This window comes from Petaurus breviceps, unplaced genomic scaffold (assembly GCF_028583685.1).
Source record: "Petaurus breviceps papuanus isolate PSGF00001 unplaced genomic scaffold, PetGlider_PUasm1.0 207, whole genome shotgun sequence".
Classification (NCBI taxonomy): Eukaryota; Metazoa; Chordata; class Mammalia; order Diprotodontia; family Petauridae; genus Petaurus; species Petaurus breviceps.
In genome coordinates, this window is record NW_027185850.1 from 28,227,630 (window position 1) to 28,244,103 (window position 16,474).

The 16,474-nt window shown below is 46.1% G+C and overlaps 1 protein-coding gene across 1 annotated transcript; it reads left to right on the forward strand.

Annotated features, from left to right (window-relative positions):
- Window positions 1-380: 380 nt before the first annotated feature.
- LOC138165004 (PDZK1-interacting protein 1-like) lies at window positions 381-12,214 on the forward strand. The gene is made up of 4 exons (XM_069093050.1): window positions 381-874; window positions 7,049-7,157; window positions 10,570-10,665; window positions 11,702-12,214. The coding sequence occupies exons 1-4, from the start codon at window positions 808-810 to the stop codon at window positions 11,778-11,780; spliced, it is 351 nt and encodes a 116-aa protein (XP_068949151.1). The 5' UTR covers window positions 381-807; the 3' UTR covers window positions 11,781-12,214.
- The last annotated feature ends 4,260 nt before the right edge of the window (window positions 12,215-16,474 follow it).

The following is a 16,474-nucleotide window of genomic DNA, read 5'->3' on the forward strand; positions in this document are numbered from 1 at the left end:
TGTGCTCTATTCACTGTGCCACGTAGCTGCCCCAGAGAATATTTCAAAAGTGCTTATCATGGTGCTTGGTACGTCCTGGGCCCTCTGTAAAAGCCTTCTCTTCTCTCCCCTCTCTGGACACCCTCCATGTGCTCAGTGGGCTTCCTGGACGTGGCTCTCAGTGCTGACACTGTCCCCCAGATGGGTCTGTGCAGGCCTGAAAGAAGGAGGACTTCCCTGCCCTTTGCCTGACTTCATGAATCCTCCACACCTTGTCTGTTTCTAGGCCAGGATGGGTACGGGCCCAGCTCCTTTTTTTCTGTCAGTCATTACACATAACCAGTTCTTCAGGAGGGGCCTCACATTTTGCAATCTATGATCTCAGCCAGCTGAGCCATCAGGGGGTGGGGCAGCTCCAGAGCTTCTGGGAGCCCTGGGAGGCAATGGGGAGCTCAGGACATTGGGAGAGTCAAGGCCCTAGGGGGCCATAGACAGTCAGTGGCCTTTCCCAGGCCTTGGAAGGAGCTTTTCCTGCCCCTCTCTAAGAAGTCTGAAGAATAGGCAGAGGGCTCCCAGACCAGGCCTTGGGGAAACCCCGAGTGCCAGGCCAGGTTCAGTGCCAGTGGGAGGTGGAGCTGATTGGGAAGAGGCTGGCCTGGAGTCAGGAGGGGTGGGGCAGGAGGAGTTGCTGACCTCATAGTTGCGGATCTCATAGCCAGAGCTCTGGAGGGGCGGGTCCTCTGGCCCCCACCTGTAAGTTCTGCACAGCCGGAGTGAGGGGAGAGTAAGCAAGGAACTCTACCTGCCAGGACAAGACATACTGCAGGCATGGAGACCCGTGAGCTGGTCTTGCTATGTCTGCTTATGGCTGCAGACCCAGTCACCTGTCAACAAGGTAGCCTTCGGGGTACTGGGGGCTGGAGGGCTTCCTGGGAAGTCAGTCCTCCCAATGTGGGTCAGTGCCAGGCTCTGGCTGATGGGTTGGATTCCCAGGTAAACAATTCTGCACTGGAACAGACATTCTTGTCCTAGGAAAGAAGACCAGCCTAGGAGTCAGGAGACCTGGGCAGTGTTGCTGGTCTGGTCGTTGGCTTTCTCTGAGAATCTGGGCTACTCACTTCCCCTTTCTGGGCCTCATTTTCCACATATATAAATGATGGAGTTAGATGAGCTGATTTTTGAGGTTTCTCCCAGGTCTGACATAATCTAGAAGGGTACTCTGCCCAAAGGAGGCACTTAGTAGCTATTGAATTTGCAATCTATGTTCTATCATGCCTCCCAGCCCTTACCTGCCATGTTTTATGCTCTGAGTCCTCCCAGCTCTGATATTCTCTGCTCTAGGCTCTAAGGGCCCTTCCAGTGCTGACATGCTCTCTTCTCTGATTTAAGGATCCCCTCCTTGCCCCCTTCTCCCCTTCACCCCCACCCCCGGCACTGACATGCTTTGATATCGGGTTCTATGGGATGATGGGTTTTCCTTAGGACTCTGGATATGTGGGTTAATTCCCTCCCATTTCCATCCCTATCTGGCCCCCATTCATTTCAAAGTCGACAATGCAAACAAGGAGTGTTCCCCCTCCAGGCTGGGGGAAGTGGACCCCCTGGGTCCCACAATCACATCCTCAGACACAGATGGGGTCTCAGAGGCATCTATTGCAACCTAAACCTGAATAGAAATTCCACATCTATGTAGCCACCATGGGATCATTTACCCTCATTTAAAGAAGTCCGATGGAGGTGGGAGACTCCTTCTACTTTTGGATAGTTCTAATTATTCTACTGGCACACTCTCAGCTGGCCTCGGCTCTTCTGGTGACTCAGTTTCCCCATCTATGAAACGAACCTAACAGTGTTAATGAAGCATCAGAATCCAAATTTGCTCCAGAAGGTACCAGATGGCTGGCTGACATGTTATTACATCAGATGCTCAGAGATGGGGGACCGGGTAAAATGGTCAATTCTGGGACAATCGGGGGGAGGACTTGAGAAGTGGGTACTTTGTATAGTGAGGAGGTTGCCATATTACCCAAAGGAAATGCCCGCAGAGTCTCTCTTCTGTCGGACTCCTGCTTTCGGGGTTCCAGATACGGTTATGTTTAACTTTGGGGTGGATTGGAGTCTGCGCAGAAAGAACTGGCCTGAAAATTGGGCTATTGAGTCACTGTTGCCCCGGATCGCTGCTGTGATATTGGGCTCTTTCCAACTCTGGGTCTCAGTTTCTTTCTGAGGCAAATGAGGGAGGGAGTGGGGCTTATAACCATTGCCCTCTGTGAAATTAGCACTGGGCTTGGCATTCAGAGGCCCTGAGTACTTGCTAGCTGTGTGTCCTTGGACAAAGGGCTCTGAGGTTTCCGTTTCCTCAACTGGAAAATGAGGCTAACAGCATTTAGACTACCTATCTTCTAGGGCTCTGGTGAGGGTAGCTCTTCTGCTGCAGATGGAGCCAGAGGGATATTTGGTACTTGTCAGAGGATACAGGGAAGTGCCAGCAATGCTGGTGGGAGTGGGAGAGGAGGGCTTAAGTGGAGACTGAGGGAGATCATGGAATATCAGAGTAGTGAAGGGTCTGAGAACATAGAACAGAGAGTGCCAGAGCTGGGAAAGACCTTGAAGAGGCTTCCAAATACCATGGAAAGAACACTGGCTTAGGGGCAGAGGTTGTGGTTCAGTCATTTCTCAGTCATGTCTAATTCTTCATGACCCCATTTGGGGTATTCTTGACAGAGAATATTGGAGTGGTTTGCCATTTCCTTCTCCAGCTCACTTTACAGATGAGGAAACTGGGGCAAACAGGGTTATATGACTTGTCCAGGGTCACACAGCTTTCACATGTCTGAGGCCAGATTTAATCTCTGCAAGGAGTCTTCCTGACTCCAGGCTCAGTGTTCTATCTACTTTGATGCCCTCTGGGGTTAGAACGGACCTGGATTAAAACCCTAACTTTCCCATTTACCACCTATATGATCCTTGGAAGTTGTTTAATTTTCCTGGGCCTCAGTCCCTCAATCTGTAAAATGGGTCACATGGCCTTTGGGAGTCCTTCTCAGCTCTGCCTTTAAGACCCTTTGACTTTAGAACATAAAAAATTATCACTCAGAGGGTTTTTAGAATGTGGCACAGTAAATGTCAGGGCTGGCAGAAGCTTCCGAGATCATTTTGTTTAACTTTCCCATTTTAGATACAAAGGAAACTGATTTCAAGAGATGAGGTGACTTGCTCAAAGTCACACAGCAAGTCAAAATCAGAGGTTATATTAGAACCCAGACCTTTGGTCTCTTCCAGAATGTTGCTTCTGTTTTTTCCTTTCTTTTGGCTCAGCTCTCACGTTTTAAAAAATTTTTTTTTTCAAAGCCCATTTACACCTGTTGGGTCACTTGATCTTCAAGGCAGTTTGTGAGAGGACAGAGATTATTACTGCAGTTGGAGAGGGGGAAAGCATAGAACCTAAGCTTCATTCCGTCTTCTAGACTATGATAGCATGTATTGTTTTGGGGGTTCACCTCCCCAACCTTTCCTTCTTGTCTGTGCTTGGAGAAAGGAGGGTCAGCCGGTGAGGCTCTGAGCCAGGCCAGGAAGAGATTTCTGGTGGGAGAAAAAGAAAGACAGACGAAACTTCAGACCAGTCCGGGGAAAAGAGGGCATCAAAATCCATGTGCCCACCAGATCTACAAGGGAGGGAGGCTTCCTAACTCTATCCCATCCCACAGGTTTCTGGCAGGAAAACATCACCGCCGTTGAAACAATGTTGCTCTGGCCAACAATGCCTTGATAAACAGCCACTTTGGCCTTGGCGATGTTCAGTGAAGATGATTGTCCCAGTACTCCTTGTCCTAGCAGGGGAGATAAGGGAGGGACTCCCCTGGCTCAGCGGCCAGAACTTCCTCCTCAACTGGTTTTCCCTTAAGCCCCCAAACAATGTGAAAAATAGAAGCAAAGGCTGTATCACTGCAGGAAGGCTTTAGATTACATCAGGAAAGGTTTCTGAGGGTGAGGTAGGAGTGGGGTGTCTTTCCTCTCCCTCTCCACATAGAAAAAAGGAACTTTGGTTACTCAAAGTATTGGAGAGGCTAGCCACCCACGTGGACGGGGCTTCCAATTATTGCCTAGAGGCAGGAGGATGGGTGAGCTGATCTCTGAGGACTTCCTCCTTCCCTCCCTCTTCCTCCTGCCTTCCCAAAGCTGGGCCCTTCTTGTCCTGAACGATCTGCTGATAAATAATAAACATTAAAAAAAATAGAATATGGGCAAAGGGAAAATGAAATGGGCTTTTTTTTTGGGGGGGGAGGGTTTTTTTAAAGTCCTTCCTCATCTGACCTCCATCTACCTCCCTCCCTTCCACACTCCCTCTGATCCAGTGACACTGGCCTCCCGGCTGTTCCTCACGCAAGATGCTCCAGAGCCAGATTCCAAGCATTTCCACCAGCTGTGCCCCATGCCTGGAATTCTCTTTCTTCTCATTATTTCTTTCTCTTTTTATTCCCCCAGCTAAAACCCTGCTTTTACAGGAATTTAGTGCCTTCCCTCTGTTGATTATTCTCAATTTATTCTGAGTGTTATTTATACACAGTTACTTGCCTGTTGTGTCCCTGCTTGGACTGGGAGGTCCCTGAGAACAGACTCCTTTGTATCCCTAGTGTTTAGTACAGTGCCTGGCACACAGAGAGTCATTAATAAATGCTAGTTCACCTGACTGGACTTGATAGTAGGTGGAGTTGTGGGAGACTGGTAGGGATGGGGAGCTGTCAGGAGAAGGAAGTATTTGGAAGCCTCCTCCACACGTACTTTGGGGTCACTCCAAAGGTCTGGGGGACACTCCTGCACTGTCCACTCCTTTTGGCCTTTCCTCAGTCTCTTCTAGGGCACAGACTCATCAGGCCTTTACTTTCTATGGAGAAACTCCATCTTCTGGAACAGGATTTTCCACATAGTGTGCCAACATAAGAGAACTTAGACCCACCTTGCCACATACCCAGGAGGCAGGGTCAGGCCCAGCTTCCAGCTGGGAACCCTCTTGGCTTAAGAGGCTGGACAGTGATCTCTTTGGACAGTGAGGCTCTGTAGGAGATGTTTCCAGTTGAGGGGGGAGGGGAAACATGGCTCAGGCTGTGACCCATTTGAAGAGAGCTTGACATGCTGGAATTAGATTCTTAGGCACTTATTCAAGCCCTTGCCCAGCAAAAAGATACTGATCACTGACCCTGAACTCTCATCTTCCTCGATGATTCCCAATCTGTCTCACTGAGTCCTTTTCCACCAAACCTGAATCCCTTCATTGAGTCTGCAGCATTTACAATGATTTCCCATCAGCTCACTGAGTCCCAAGCCTCTCCCCATGATCCCCTATCACATTTGCTGATTCCATCCCACTCACTGATCCCCATCCCACTCACTGATCTCCCATCCCACTTACTGATTCCCCATCCCCCTCATTGAACCCTCCCAGAACATTGAGCCTATATTCTCCTCACTGAACTCCCATCACAACATTGAACTGCTCACCCTTCTCATTAAATCTTCATTCTCCTCACTGATTTCCTAACTTCTTCTTGAGCTACCATTCATCTTCTGAGCCCCCATATTCTACCAGAGTCCCTTTCCTTGGTAATAAATCCTTTTAAGAATTCATTCTCTTGAATAATAAAAGACTAGGAAGACAGTCTGGTCTGTAGGAAAGGGCCCCAGTCTAGGAATGTTGGCTTCTCCATTCTTCTATCTTATGGTCCTAGACCCAACCCCACTGAATCTGAGTCTTCTCCAAGTCCTAAATGAGTCCCCTAAGAAAATAGCCCATTGCACTTAAGAGCTCTGATCATTCTGATTTTGATCTTCAGTTGGCTCCTCAGTAACTTTTACTTGTTCCTGATTCTGACTACTGGGGCCAAGCAAAATGACGCTGATCCCCATGACAGCCCTTGGATACCTGAAAACAACTCTCATTTTGCTGGCCCCTTCACTCCCCTCTTCCTCCTCCACAAAAGACCCCAATAATTGCTTTGGCTAGCGTTCACGTGGCATGATCTCAAGAGCCTTCATTATCCTGACTACTTTCCTCTTCATGTTCTCCAGTGTATCAATGTCTTTCCTAAAATATGACCCCAGAACAGGAGAGAACCGTGAGACTGTCACCTCCCTCATCTTAGATATTGTATCTCTCTTAACACAGCCTCAGATCTCATTAGATTTTTTTGGTTAGTATCAAATTGATCTTCCTAAGGTGCAGGTCAGACCATGTCATCTCCTTCCTCAAGAAACTATTTTTTCTAGGATCAAATGTAAAATCCTCTGGTATTCAAAGTCTTGCACAATATGTCCCCTACCCAGCCTTCTTATACCTTGCATTCTGAGACCTCCCCCCCCCCCATGCCACACACACACACACACACACACACACACACACACATACACACACAAATTCTGATCCAGGGACATCAGTATCTTGCTGTTTTTTAAATAAAACACTCCATCTCCTGCTCCAGGCATTTTCACTGACTGTCCCTCAGGATTGGACTTCTCTCCCTCCTTATCTCTGGTCTCCTAGCTTCCCTGCCTTCCTTCAAGTCTCAACTAAAATCTCACCTTCTTCAAGAAATCTTTTCCAATTTGTCTTAATTCCATTGACTTACTTCTGCTTACTTCCAAATTATCTCATGTAGGACTTGTTTCCACATAGTTATTTGTCTATTGTCTCCTCCATTAGACTGTCAACTCCTTGAGAAGCTTTCTATGTGCTGGCACATAATAGGTACTTAATAAATGTTTTATCATTGACTAGCTGTCATGTCATACTGTTAACTCATCTTGAGCTTGCAGTCCACCAAGACCTTCAGATCTTTCCCAGATGAACCGCTCTCTAGCTTTGCCTCTCCTGTCTTGTGAGACTTATATTTGGAATCCCCATTGTAAGATTTTACATTTATTATTACTTTTGCATCTTATCTTTTTAGATGCAGTCCTTTGTTCCAGTTTATTGAGATCTTTGGGGATACCGAAGCTTGTGATCACCTCAGACCCTAGATTTTTTTTTCTCTGTAAGATAAAGTTCTGTATCTCCTTCTCTCTTTTCCCCTAGGTCTGAGGAGTCTGCAACCGTGGATGCAGGGCTTGATTGCTGCGGCCGTATTTCTGATCTTTGTGGCCATAGCTTTTGCTGTCAATCACTTCTGGTGCCAGAAGGATCCGTAAGTTATCCGACTCATTCAGGAAAGGATGGATGAGGAGCACTTTGGAAATTGGGCGCCATATTGTTATCATATGGGAGAGTCCTTATATCACTGTTGTTGCCAGCCTCTCCAAGGGATGGGCCTTCCTCTCTGCAATAATCAGTCTTTCTTGCTGTGCTCCAGTCTAATTTGTTCAGTCAAACAGTGGAGGTAGGCAGGAGAGTGATGTTGGAATAAGGTCGGGCCCCAACTTGTGCAATGGGAAGGGTTAGATAGCCAAGTCCCAGTGTCTCCACCTGCTTGGGATTCTGAAGGAAGGAGAGACTATCTTCCCTGCCCCATTCCACTTTCTTCAGCCTCCTCCCCTCCTTCTGCTCCTCCTCCTTACTCTCGCCTGCTCTCTTGCCCTCCCTCCTCCACCTCCTCACTTGTTTCCTTGTCCTCCTTCCTAACCTTTTCTTGCCCTTCTTCTTGCTTCCTCATTTCCTTCCTCTTCTACTTTTCTCCTCCTTCTTTTCCTGGTTCTCCTTCTTTCCTTGCCACCTTCCCTTTTTCTTCTTCCTCTGCTTTATCATCCTCCCCCTCCTTCTCCATCCCCCTCCTCCTTACTTTCTTATCCTTCTCTCAGAGAATGGGAAACCATTTCCTTCCATGACTAGAATTCTGGGAATGGGCTAGTTTTGCGTAAGGTCTCCTACAAAGACCTCATCCCTTGTGGCCCGGGTGAAGAGCTCAGGCTGAGAACAGAATTGAGTTAGAGGAGGATTTGGCAGGATCTGAGGAAGGCAAAACCACCTTACTCTCCCCTCCCCCTTCAATCAGATGTCGGATCTTACGCATGTCTACATCCACATTTCTGAAATTCGATCCCTTTTCTCCACTCAACACTGACTACCTTATTTCAAGAACTCATCCCCTCTGTCCTGGACTATTGAAATAACTTCTTAATTGGTCTCACTGCCTCAAGTATTTTTCCACTCCAATCCATCATCTACACATCAGTCAAAGTGATTTCTTTAAGTGCAGATCTGACCATGTCACTCCCCTACTCAATAAACTCTAGTGGCTCCCTAGCATAAAATATAAACTCCTCCATGTGGCTTTTAAAGCCATTCCTAAGCTAGCTTCCCACAGTCTGCCAGACCTGCCTTCTTACTGCTCTTCACACATTCCACTTCATATCTCATCTCTATGCCTTGACGTGGGCAACTTTCCCTCGTACCTGGAGCACATTTCTTCTACACTCATGGACTTAGATATTTTCTTCAGGACTCAGCTTGAACATCCCCTCCCACCAGGGAGGCTTTTCTGATTTCCCTAGGCACTCACACGGGGGTCCCAACCTCTTTTGTATTCATTTTGTGCTGATTCTGTGTACACACATACATACTCAAGTTGCTTTTCTTGATAGGACTCCAGCTCCTAGAAGGGGAGGATTTACTTGTTTTTGCTTTTGTATCTTCAGTCCCTAGCAACTGTCCCTGGAAAATGGTCAATTTATTGATTGAGGATAGAGAAGACTTTATATTATCACCCCTCTACCCCAGAGCAAATGCCCCCTAATTGCTCTTAGACTCCATTCAGAGACAGGATGAGGGCAATGCATTCAGAGAAGTTATGTGATCTCACCTAGTCAGATCACACAGCACCAGAATGTAGCTTGAGCTGGGATTCAAATTCACATTTCCTGATGCCACAGAATCTCAGAACATCAGTATCCACCTAGTTCAGCCCATGCCTGTAGAAAAGCCCATGCCTGTAGAAGACCCTTTACAACATCTCCAATACTTGGTTGTCTAGCCTCTGCTGGAATACCTCCAGTGACAGGGAACTCATTTACTTTTGAAACAGCTCCTTCCACTCTTGGACAGCTCATTGTTAGGAAGCTTTTGCAGACACAAGCCTCAGTGGACCTTTTTGTAACTTCCTCAGTTGGTCCTGGCTGTGCTTGAGTCAAGCTGGACAAATCCAATTCTATTCTAGATGGGAACCCTTCAGATGCTTTTGGGGTTGCCCAGTGTCTAGTGTAGAATTGCTGAAAAAGATTTATTGATTTATTATAAATAATAATAAAATAATTTTGTGAAGTCTGGATTCAATCAAAGGGCTACACTTGAGGACCTAGAGGGCCATGTATGGCCTCAAGGCCACAGGTTCCCCACCTCTGAGCTAGTCAAACCCCCTCATTTATGGGACTTTGCACATTTCTTCACCGATTGGGACCTGTGATCTCATGGGTGTAGGGAATTTTTGGTGAGGAAACTACCTCTCATCAGAATACCTTTTACTTTGATTTTAATAATGGTTTATTGAATTCAAGTGACCACCCCTATCACATCCCCATCAAGTGTTCTACTCTCACACCCCCAGCTCCTTCAGTTGGCTCTCCAAAGCATGAACTTGAAGTCCTTGACCATTCTGGCTGTCTTCTTCTGATCAATGTCCTTCCTGAAAGGCGGACCTCAGAACTGAGCACAAGATCATAGATGAGGTCAGACTAGGGCAGAGGACAGAGGGACCTCATCACCTCTCAGACCATGTGCTTCCTTTCATGGAACCAAAGTCAAATTGTTATTTTGGCTGCCATGTTATAGTTTCGACTCACATTGCCCTTGTCATGCATTAAGACCCCCAGATCTTTTTTCATAGTTGCTGCCAAGTAGTTGTGAAATTTGTTTTGTTTTTTAGTTCAGAAATAGCTTTCCATTCATCCTTACTAAATTTCATCTAATGAGAGTTAGTACCATATTCCAGTCTCTCCAGAATTCTTTGGAGCCTGATTCTATCATCCAGTCTTAGAAAATTCAAGGTTTTTCTGTGCTGTTTGAGTTTTTAGCCAGAGGAATCTCATTCTTCACTGATATGAGAATGGGAAGCTTAAGTAGGTTACAATTGTAAGAACACTGGATCTGGTGTCCAAGAGCCTGGGTTCGAATCATGTCTCTGCCACTTACTACCTTAGGCAAGTCACGTAACTCCGGTCTTAATTTCCTTTTCTGTAAAATGGGAAGGTTGGACGAGGTGGTCTCTAATGTTACTTCAAGCTTTTACCTTTCTCTTTGTTCCTCAGGGTCTCATCCTTTACCCTGAAAACTACCAATGAATCTAATTCTGCTACACACACACACACACACACACACACACACACACACACATACATTGTCCTGCAAAGAGACTACCACAATAGGGCCCCCATAGATACAGTGCCAGTCCACTGAAAGCTGTGACATTTGCAGGCCCATTATAACCAGCTTGGTGAGTGGATGCTCAACAGAAAAGCTGAGAAGGTGAGTAGGAGACATGAATCTTTCCCCTGACCCAGGAATGGGACCATCTCCTTGAGCTTCCTCCCCTGGGCCTTGCCCTACTATGGGGTGAGTGAGATCAACGGGTATCTGCTGATCTTTGATGGGGGGGTGTCTTCTAACAGGGAGCCTGGGACAACGGTCATATCAGTTGGAGGCAAATCAGATGGGACCTTGGCAGGGGTGGATGGAAGGTATTCAACGATGGCTTCGAACTTCAGGTAAGCCTGCCCTAGGATTCCCACTCTGAACCAGATCTTTACCTTGACTCTGACCACAACGGTGGCCCTGACTCTGGCCCGGATCTTGACGCTGATCCAGATTGTGACTTGGACCCTACGGGACGGATCATGGAAGAAGAATGTCAGTGGACAGACATTCTCTGCCACGGACAAAGGAAGGAGCAAATGCTTTTATAAAGACTCATCTATCCCAGCAGATCCAGTTTTCTTTTTACAGGAACTTGCTCTCAGATGAGACCTCCAGGTGGTATAGACAGCATGCAGTATGGGACAGTATGGGAGCTACTTCCTGGTCTTGGGAGTGGGGATAATCTGTTTGGTTTTCTGAGACAGGATTAGAACTCCGGTCTCCCATACTCCCAAGGCTAGCCTTTTATCTACTATACCACTTAGCTGAATCAGTGAGGAGCATGTTGAGGACAGTGGCTCAGTTGAGGGAATGAGGGGATAAGCATTTAGTGTGGGGGAGAATGTGTTTTAGTAAGGGGATTCAGGAAGGAGATGAAAGAACAGTATTGGAGAGGAAGTCTTGTAAGGGGGTGGGAGGCTTAGTGAGAGGACAGATCCCAGGGCACATGCTCAAGCAAACAGACTGGGCTTTAGCCGCAGAAACTCAATCAATTTGACAATATCATGCTACCTTTGCTTGTAATCTGCCTGACCTGGGAGGGGGCTGGACAGGGGGGAGGTAGAGGTGGAAGGAAGGATGTGCCTGGCTTGAGAGTCAAAGGATCTGAGTCTAACTCTGACTTTTTCCCTTGACTTTGCACTGTGTGATCTTGAACAAATTCTTTTCCCTCTATGAACCTTGATTTCTCCCTCTGTCAAACGAGGGACAGCATGTCTTCCAAGGTCACTTCCTGGTCTCTGCCCTTCTGTGATTCTGCCTGGGGCCACTTCATTCCTGCAGTCCCAGGGTTCGGGGGTGGGGAGTTAGGGCAGGAGCAGTGATAGGGTGTGGTGACCCCCTGGGAAGGAGTGGATGTAAATACCCTTTTGGTCTTTGCCCTTTCAGGTCCAATGAGCACAAAAATGCCTACGAGAATGAGAATGTGATGGAAGATATCCCAGGAGTCCGAAGCACCCGCATGTGACCTTCCCACCCCATCTCCCCACACCTTCCTGGCTCTCCTCCTGGGCAAACCTCATCATCTCTGAAGATTCCCTGAGTGTTTTTTGAACAGATCACCTCTGCTACCTTCTCAAATATTACACATTTTTTTTTTTTGTGCTTCATCTGTAATCACGAGTCACCTCTTAGCCCTCTAAGCCATTTATACCCTCTCAGCCCATCTCCTTTGGCAGGGTTCAGTTTGGGGCCATGGTCAAGGTTCAGGTTGGGATGGGCTGAGGGGTTAGTCTGGAGCTTGGTACACACATAAGTTACCTGGTCTGGGATCCTTCCAAGACTTTGGTCTCTACAGTGCTGAGTTTTGATCAGGTGAAGTCAAATTTGGTCCCAAATAATAATGGCCTTCCTTTGAAATGGCTTTTATTTCTGTGAAATAAAGACATTTTGTACTTGTCATCAATGACTGAGATATGTTCTGCAATCATTCCCTGCCTATCCCCACCTCTTTCCCTCCCCAAGTGGAGGCATTCTAGAATTTTGCCTCTTTAAATGTAGTCTAAGGTAACATCAGTGGGGGTGGGGGTGGGGTGTTCCACTGTACTACTGACATATTGAAGTTCCCCTGTTCTTGTCCAGATAATGCCCTTTCTAGCCTGGCCTCTCCCATCTTGAGCTCATGAAGCTGATTAAAAAAAAATTCTAGTATAAAACTTAAATTAGATTTCAACTGATTACATTAGGCCCATATTCACTGTCATCCAACACATTCTTTATTCCTTCCAGCTTTGTGTTACCTGGAACTATGGCAAGCATTCCTTCTATTCAGTGAAAGATGGTGGCTTTGGAGACATAAGCTGCATTGGGATTCCGTGTTAGACACAGTTACTAGCTGTGGGACCCTGGATAAGTAATTTCCTTTCTCTGGGTCTCAGTTTCCTCCTCTATGAAGTAAGGGAATTGGGCCAAAATGATCTCCAAGCTTCCTTCCAGTTCTAAAACCACGATCATATAACTTATGTGAAATATCACAGGGTTAAAGACAGAGCCTTGGGGCACCCCACTAGAGACTTTTGTTCTTGGAAACATCATAAAGATTACTTTTGGAGGGTCTAGTTACTCAACTAGTTCTTGAATTTTTGCCTCCTTTTCCCCTTTCTTGCCAGAGGAATGGTTCTATTCTTCCTTCTCTTTCCTCCAGTTTTGCTTACTTTCTTTTCTATTAGTCTGTAACCATCAACAAATGTATGGATTTTAACACCCATACAAACACACATGCATACACACTCATGTAATGGTGAGTTTCCTTCACATCTGCACTGGCCTCCAAAATTTCTGCTCAAATCTTCAAAATTCATTCTTGAGAATGAATAGGACTCACTCTTCACAGGTGGACTGCAATAATTAATAACATTTAAAGAGATATCAAATTTCCAATTAAAAACTGCTTTACAATTATTAAAGGAAGCTCCTACTGGCCCCACTGTGAAGCAGGCATTATTATACACATTTCCCAAATGAGGACCTCTAGGCTCCTGGCTTTGCTTTGTCCCATACCACCTAGGAGCAGTGAGCTGAGACTTGGGAGAAGGATTTCCTATCTGCTGACTAGGCAGTTGTCCAGAATCCCAAATACTGTCTTTGACCCTGACCTTGGAAGAGAGCCGGGGGTAAGGCTAAAAGGTGAAGGAAGCCACTTCTTAGAAAAAGCCACTCCACCCTACCCCCAGCTAACAGGTGAAAATGCTGGCTTGTACAAACTTGAGTTTTCCTCACCTATTGTTTTCAGTTTTAATATTTAATTTGTTTATCACAAAATACATTATCTAATGATTTTGAACCTGCTTGATTATTATGTAGATCAAATGAGATAGCGTAGGGCACTCAATGTTAGCTGTTATTAGTATGTAAAATCTGGAATTAATGGACATTTCTATTGTTAAGGCATTGCAAACCCAATGTGTGGACCCGGTGCAGACTTGCTGGGCTTGGGGGCCAGGTGGGGATGGGGGCCACAAGTTTAATGATGAGATGAGAGCTTATTAGGGCATTTTATTTTTATTTATTTATTTTTTGTTTATTTTTGCTTTTTTGGAGGGCAATTGGGGTTAAGTAACTTGCCCAAGGTCACACGACTAGTTTTTGTATTAAGTGTCTGAGGTCAGATTTGAACTCAGGTCCCCCTGACTCCAGGGCCAGTGCTCTATTCACTGTGCCATCTAGCAGCCCCAAATATTATCTAGGCTCTTTTTTTAGCGTTTGGTTTTTTTTGGAAGGCAACTGGGGTCAAGTGACTTGCCCAAGGTCACATGGCTAGTAACTGTTTAGTGTCTGAGTCTGGATTTGAGCTCAGGTCCTCCTGATTCCAGGGCCAATGCTCTATTCACTGTACCAATCCAGCCACCCCTTATTAGCGTATTTTAATGAGGGCCCTGAAAGGAGGGAAGGAGCCAAGACTGGGAATACTACTAATAAACTTGAACTTGTATTGTCCTAGACAAGCGGGTGAGGTGGGAATTAATTTTTCTTGCCCTGAAAGGCTACAGTAGTCTGAACTGAAAAGGAAAGTCATGCCCTGGAAGGAGAATGTGTTGTTTGGGAAGCCCAGTCCCCTCATATGAGCAGGCAGGTCTTCAGACTGAGTAGACTTTGCTACTGATACCTGGTGGTTGTACCATTGATGAAGTGTCTAGGGCAGGATCTCAACCCAGGTCTCCTGACTCCAGGTTTAGAGCTCATTTCTTTATCCCTCTACATACCATGAATTGTATGGTGGGAAAATCATTTGGTTTGGGCTCTGTGACCTTGATGAAAATGGCTTCTCATCTCTGGTTCATAGTTTTCCTATCTGGGAGTAGATTAACTTAAAAATGCCTCTTTGCTGTGGCATTCTGTGTTCCATATTCCAAGGACCCTCCCAGCTCTGATACTATGCTCTGTGTTCTAAGGCCCTTCCTATTTCTGACCTTCTCTGTTCTCTGTTCCAAGGACCTTCCTGTCTCTGACTATATTCTAGGTTCTCCACCCATCCATGTTACATTTTTTGGTTCTTTATTCTAAGCACTGCCATTCTGTGTCGTAAGGTCCTTTTTGCCTTTATGATTATATGGCTTAATGAATAAACTGGAGAGAAAGGGGTGGGAGGGGGAACCCTTCTTTAGGAGAATGAGGAAAGAATATGTCCTGAGCCCCTGTAAAAGACATAGGGGCCAGAGTCCACTGGGACAGTCACCTAACTCCAGAACCATTACATCCACTCAGCATTTTCCCTGAAGCACCAAAGTCTGAGGCCTCAGTTGCTCAGTTACCTATAAACCCCAGGGTGCGCCTGGTGTACTAGTCCTGTTCCCCCTGACCAGCCCTTGGGCCAGTCTCTAATGATTCTTCATTAATGATTCCCCCTGGAAGTCAACACAACTGAAGGTTGTTTTATGAGGGGACCTGGGAGACAAGAAGCTAGCTCTTGTCTCTGGCTGGGATTATATTCCAGACTCCTCTGGTCCTGGCCCAAAACCTACACTGAAGGCCCTTGAACCTTTTTTATACCCCTGGAAACTCCCAGTGCAAACTCAGCAAGTTTCAACAAACATAGAGCCAACAGGGCTCTTTGCAAGGTTGGGAAAATTGTAAGGAGGAGAAGAGGTTGGAGGGTGACTCCTAAGGATGCGTTGGGTGTCCTGTTTGACCACATTATGACCCAGAGAGTGAGTAGTGAATATGTTTGTGAAAGTAGGAGGGCACAAGATTGGGAAAGAAGGAGAGAGGGGAATGAAGAAGGGGGAAAGGGAGAGGGAGAGAAGGAAGAGGCCAGTAAAATAGATTGAGAGATGGAGAGAGAGACAGAGATAGACACACAGAGAAAGACAGACAGACACACAGATTGAGACAGAGACACACAGAAAGACAGCCAAATAGACACAGACAGACAAAGGCAGGAGCCTTATAAGCAGGCTGGTTTATCAGAAGGGGCTCTTGCAAAAAGAACTCTGTTCTGGGTGTAAGAAGGCCTGGGTTTAAATTCCTTGCCACTTGTGTATTGGGTAGGACACTTAGCATTGTCCCGTCTGAACCTTGGTTTTCTTAGATCAGATGTTTAAGGCACAGACATTTACTAGTTAGGTGACTGTGTTCTATGCACCTCAGTTTTCACCTACAAAATGGAGATACTAATACCTGTAATCCTAATCTCATAGGATTGGTTAGAGTCTAGAAACACCAAAAGAAGAAATGGAATTTTGGGGGCATGTATGTGATAATAAAAAAAATTATTGAGAGCCTTCTGTATGGAAAGCCTTAAACTCTGAGATAACGGAGATGTGAACACAGGTAATTCTGATACACATTATTACATGGCTAGGATATCAGAAAGGAGTGAAGTACTGTGGGAAATTGTGTGTGTGTGTGTGTGTGTGTGTGTGTGTGTGTGTGTGTGTAGGTGGCATAGTAGAGTGCATAGAGAGGTGGTCTTCAGTCACGAAGAACAAGGTTTCCATATGTTGGTCATATGACCCTTGTTAAGTTCCCTCAGGTAATTCTGTAAGACTGAAAGTTGCCAAAAAGGTTCCTTCATTGGTGAAGGGTGATTTCTCACTGAAGAATTCCCTTGCATCCCCCAGTGACATCACCACTGAGGTCCCTATCCCTGTCTTATGTGTTAGTGCAATAGGCTGTCAGGAATGGTGGTCACCTCCCCCTACTGGTGGTGCCCAAACAGAGGAC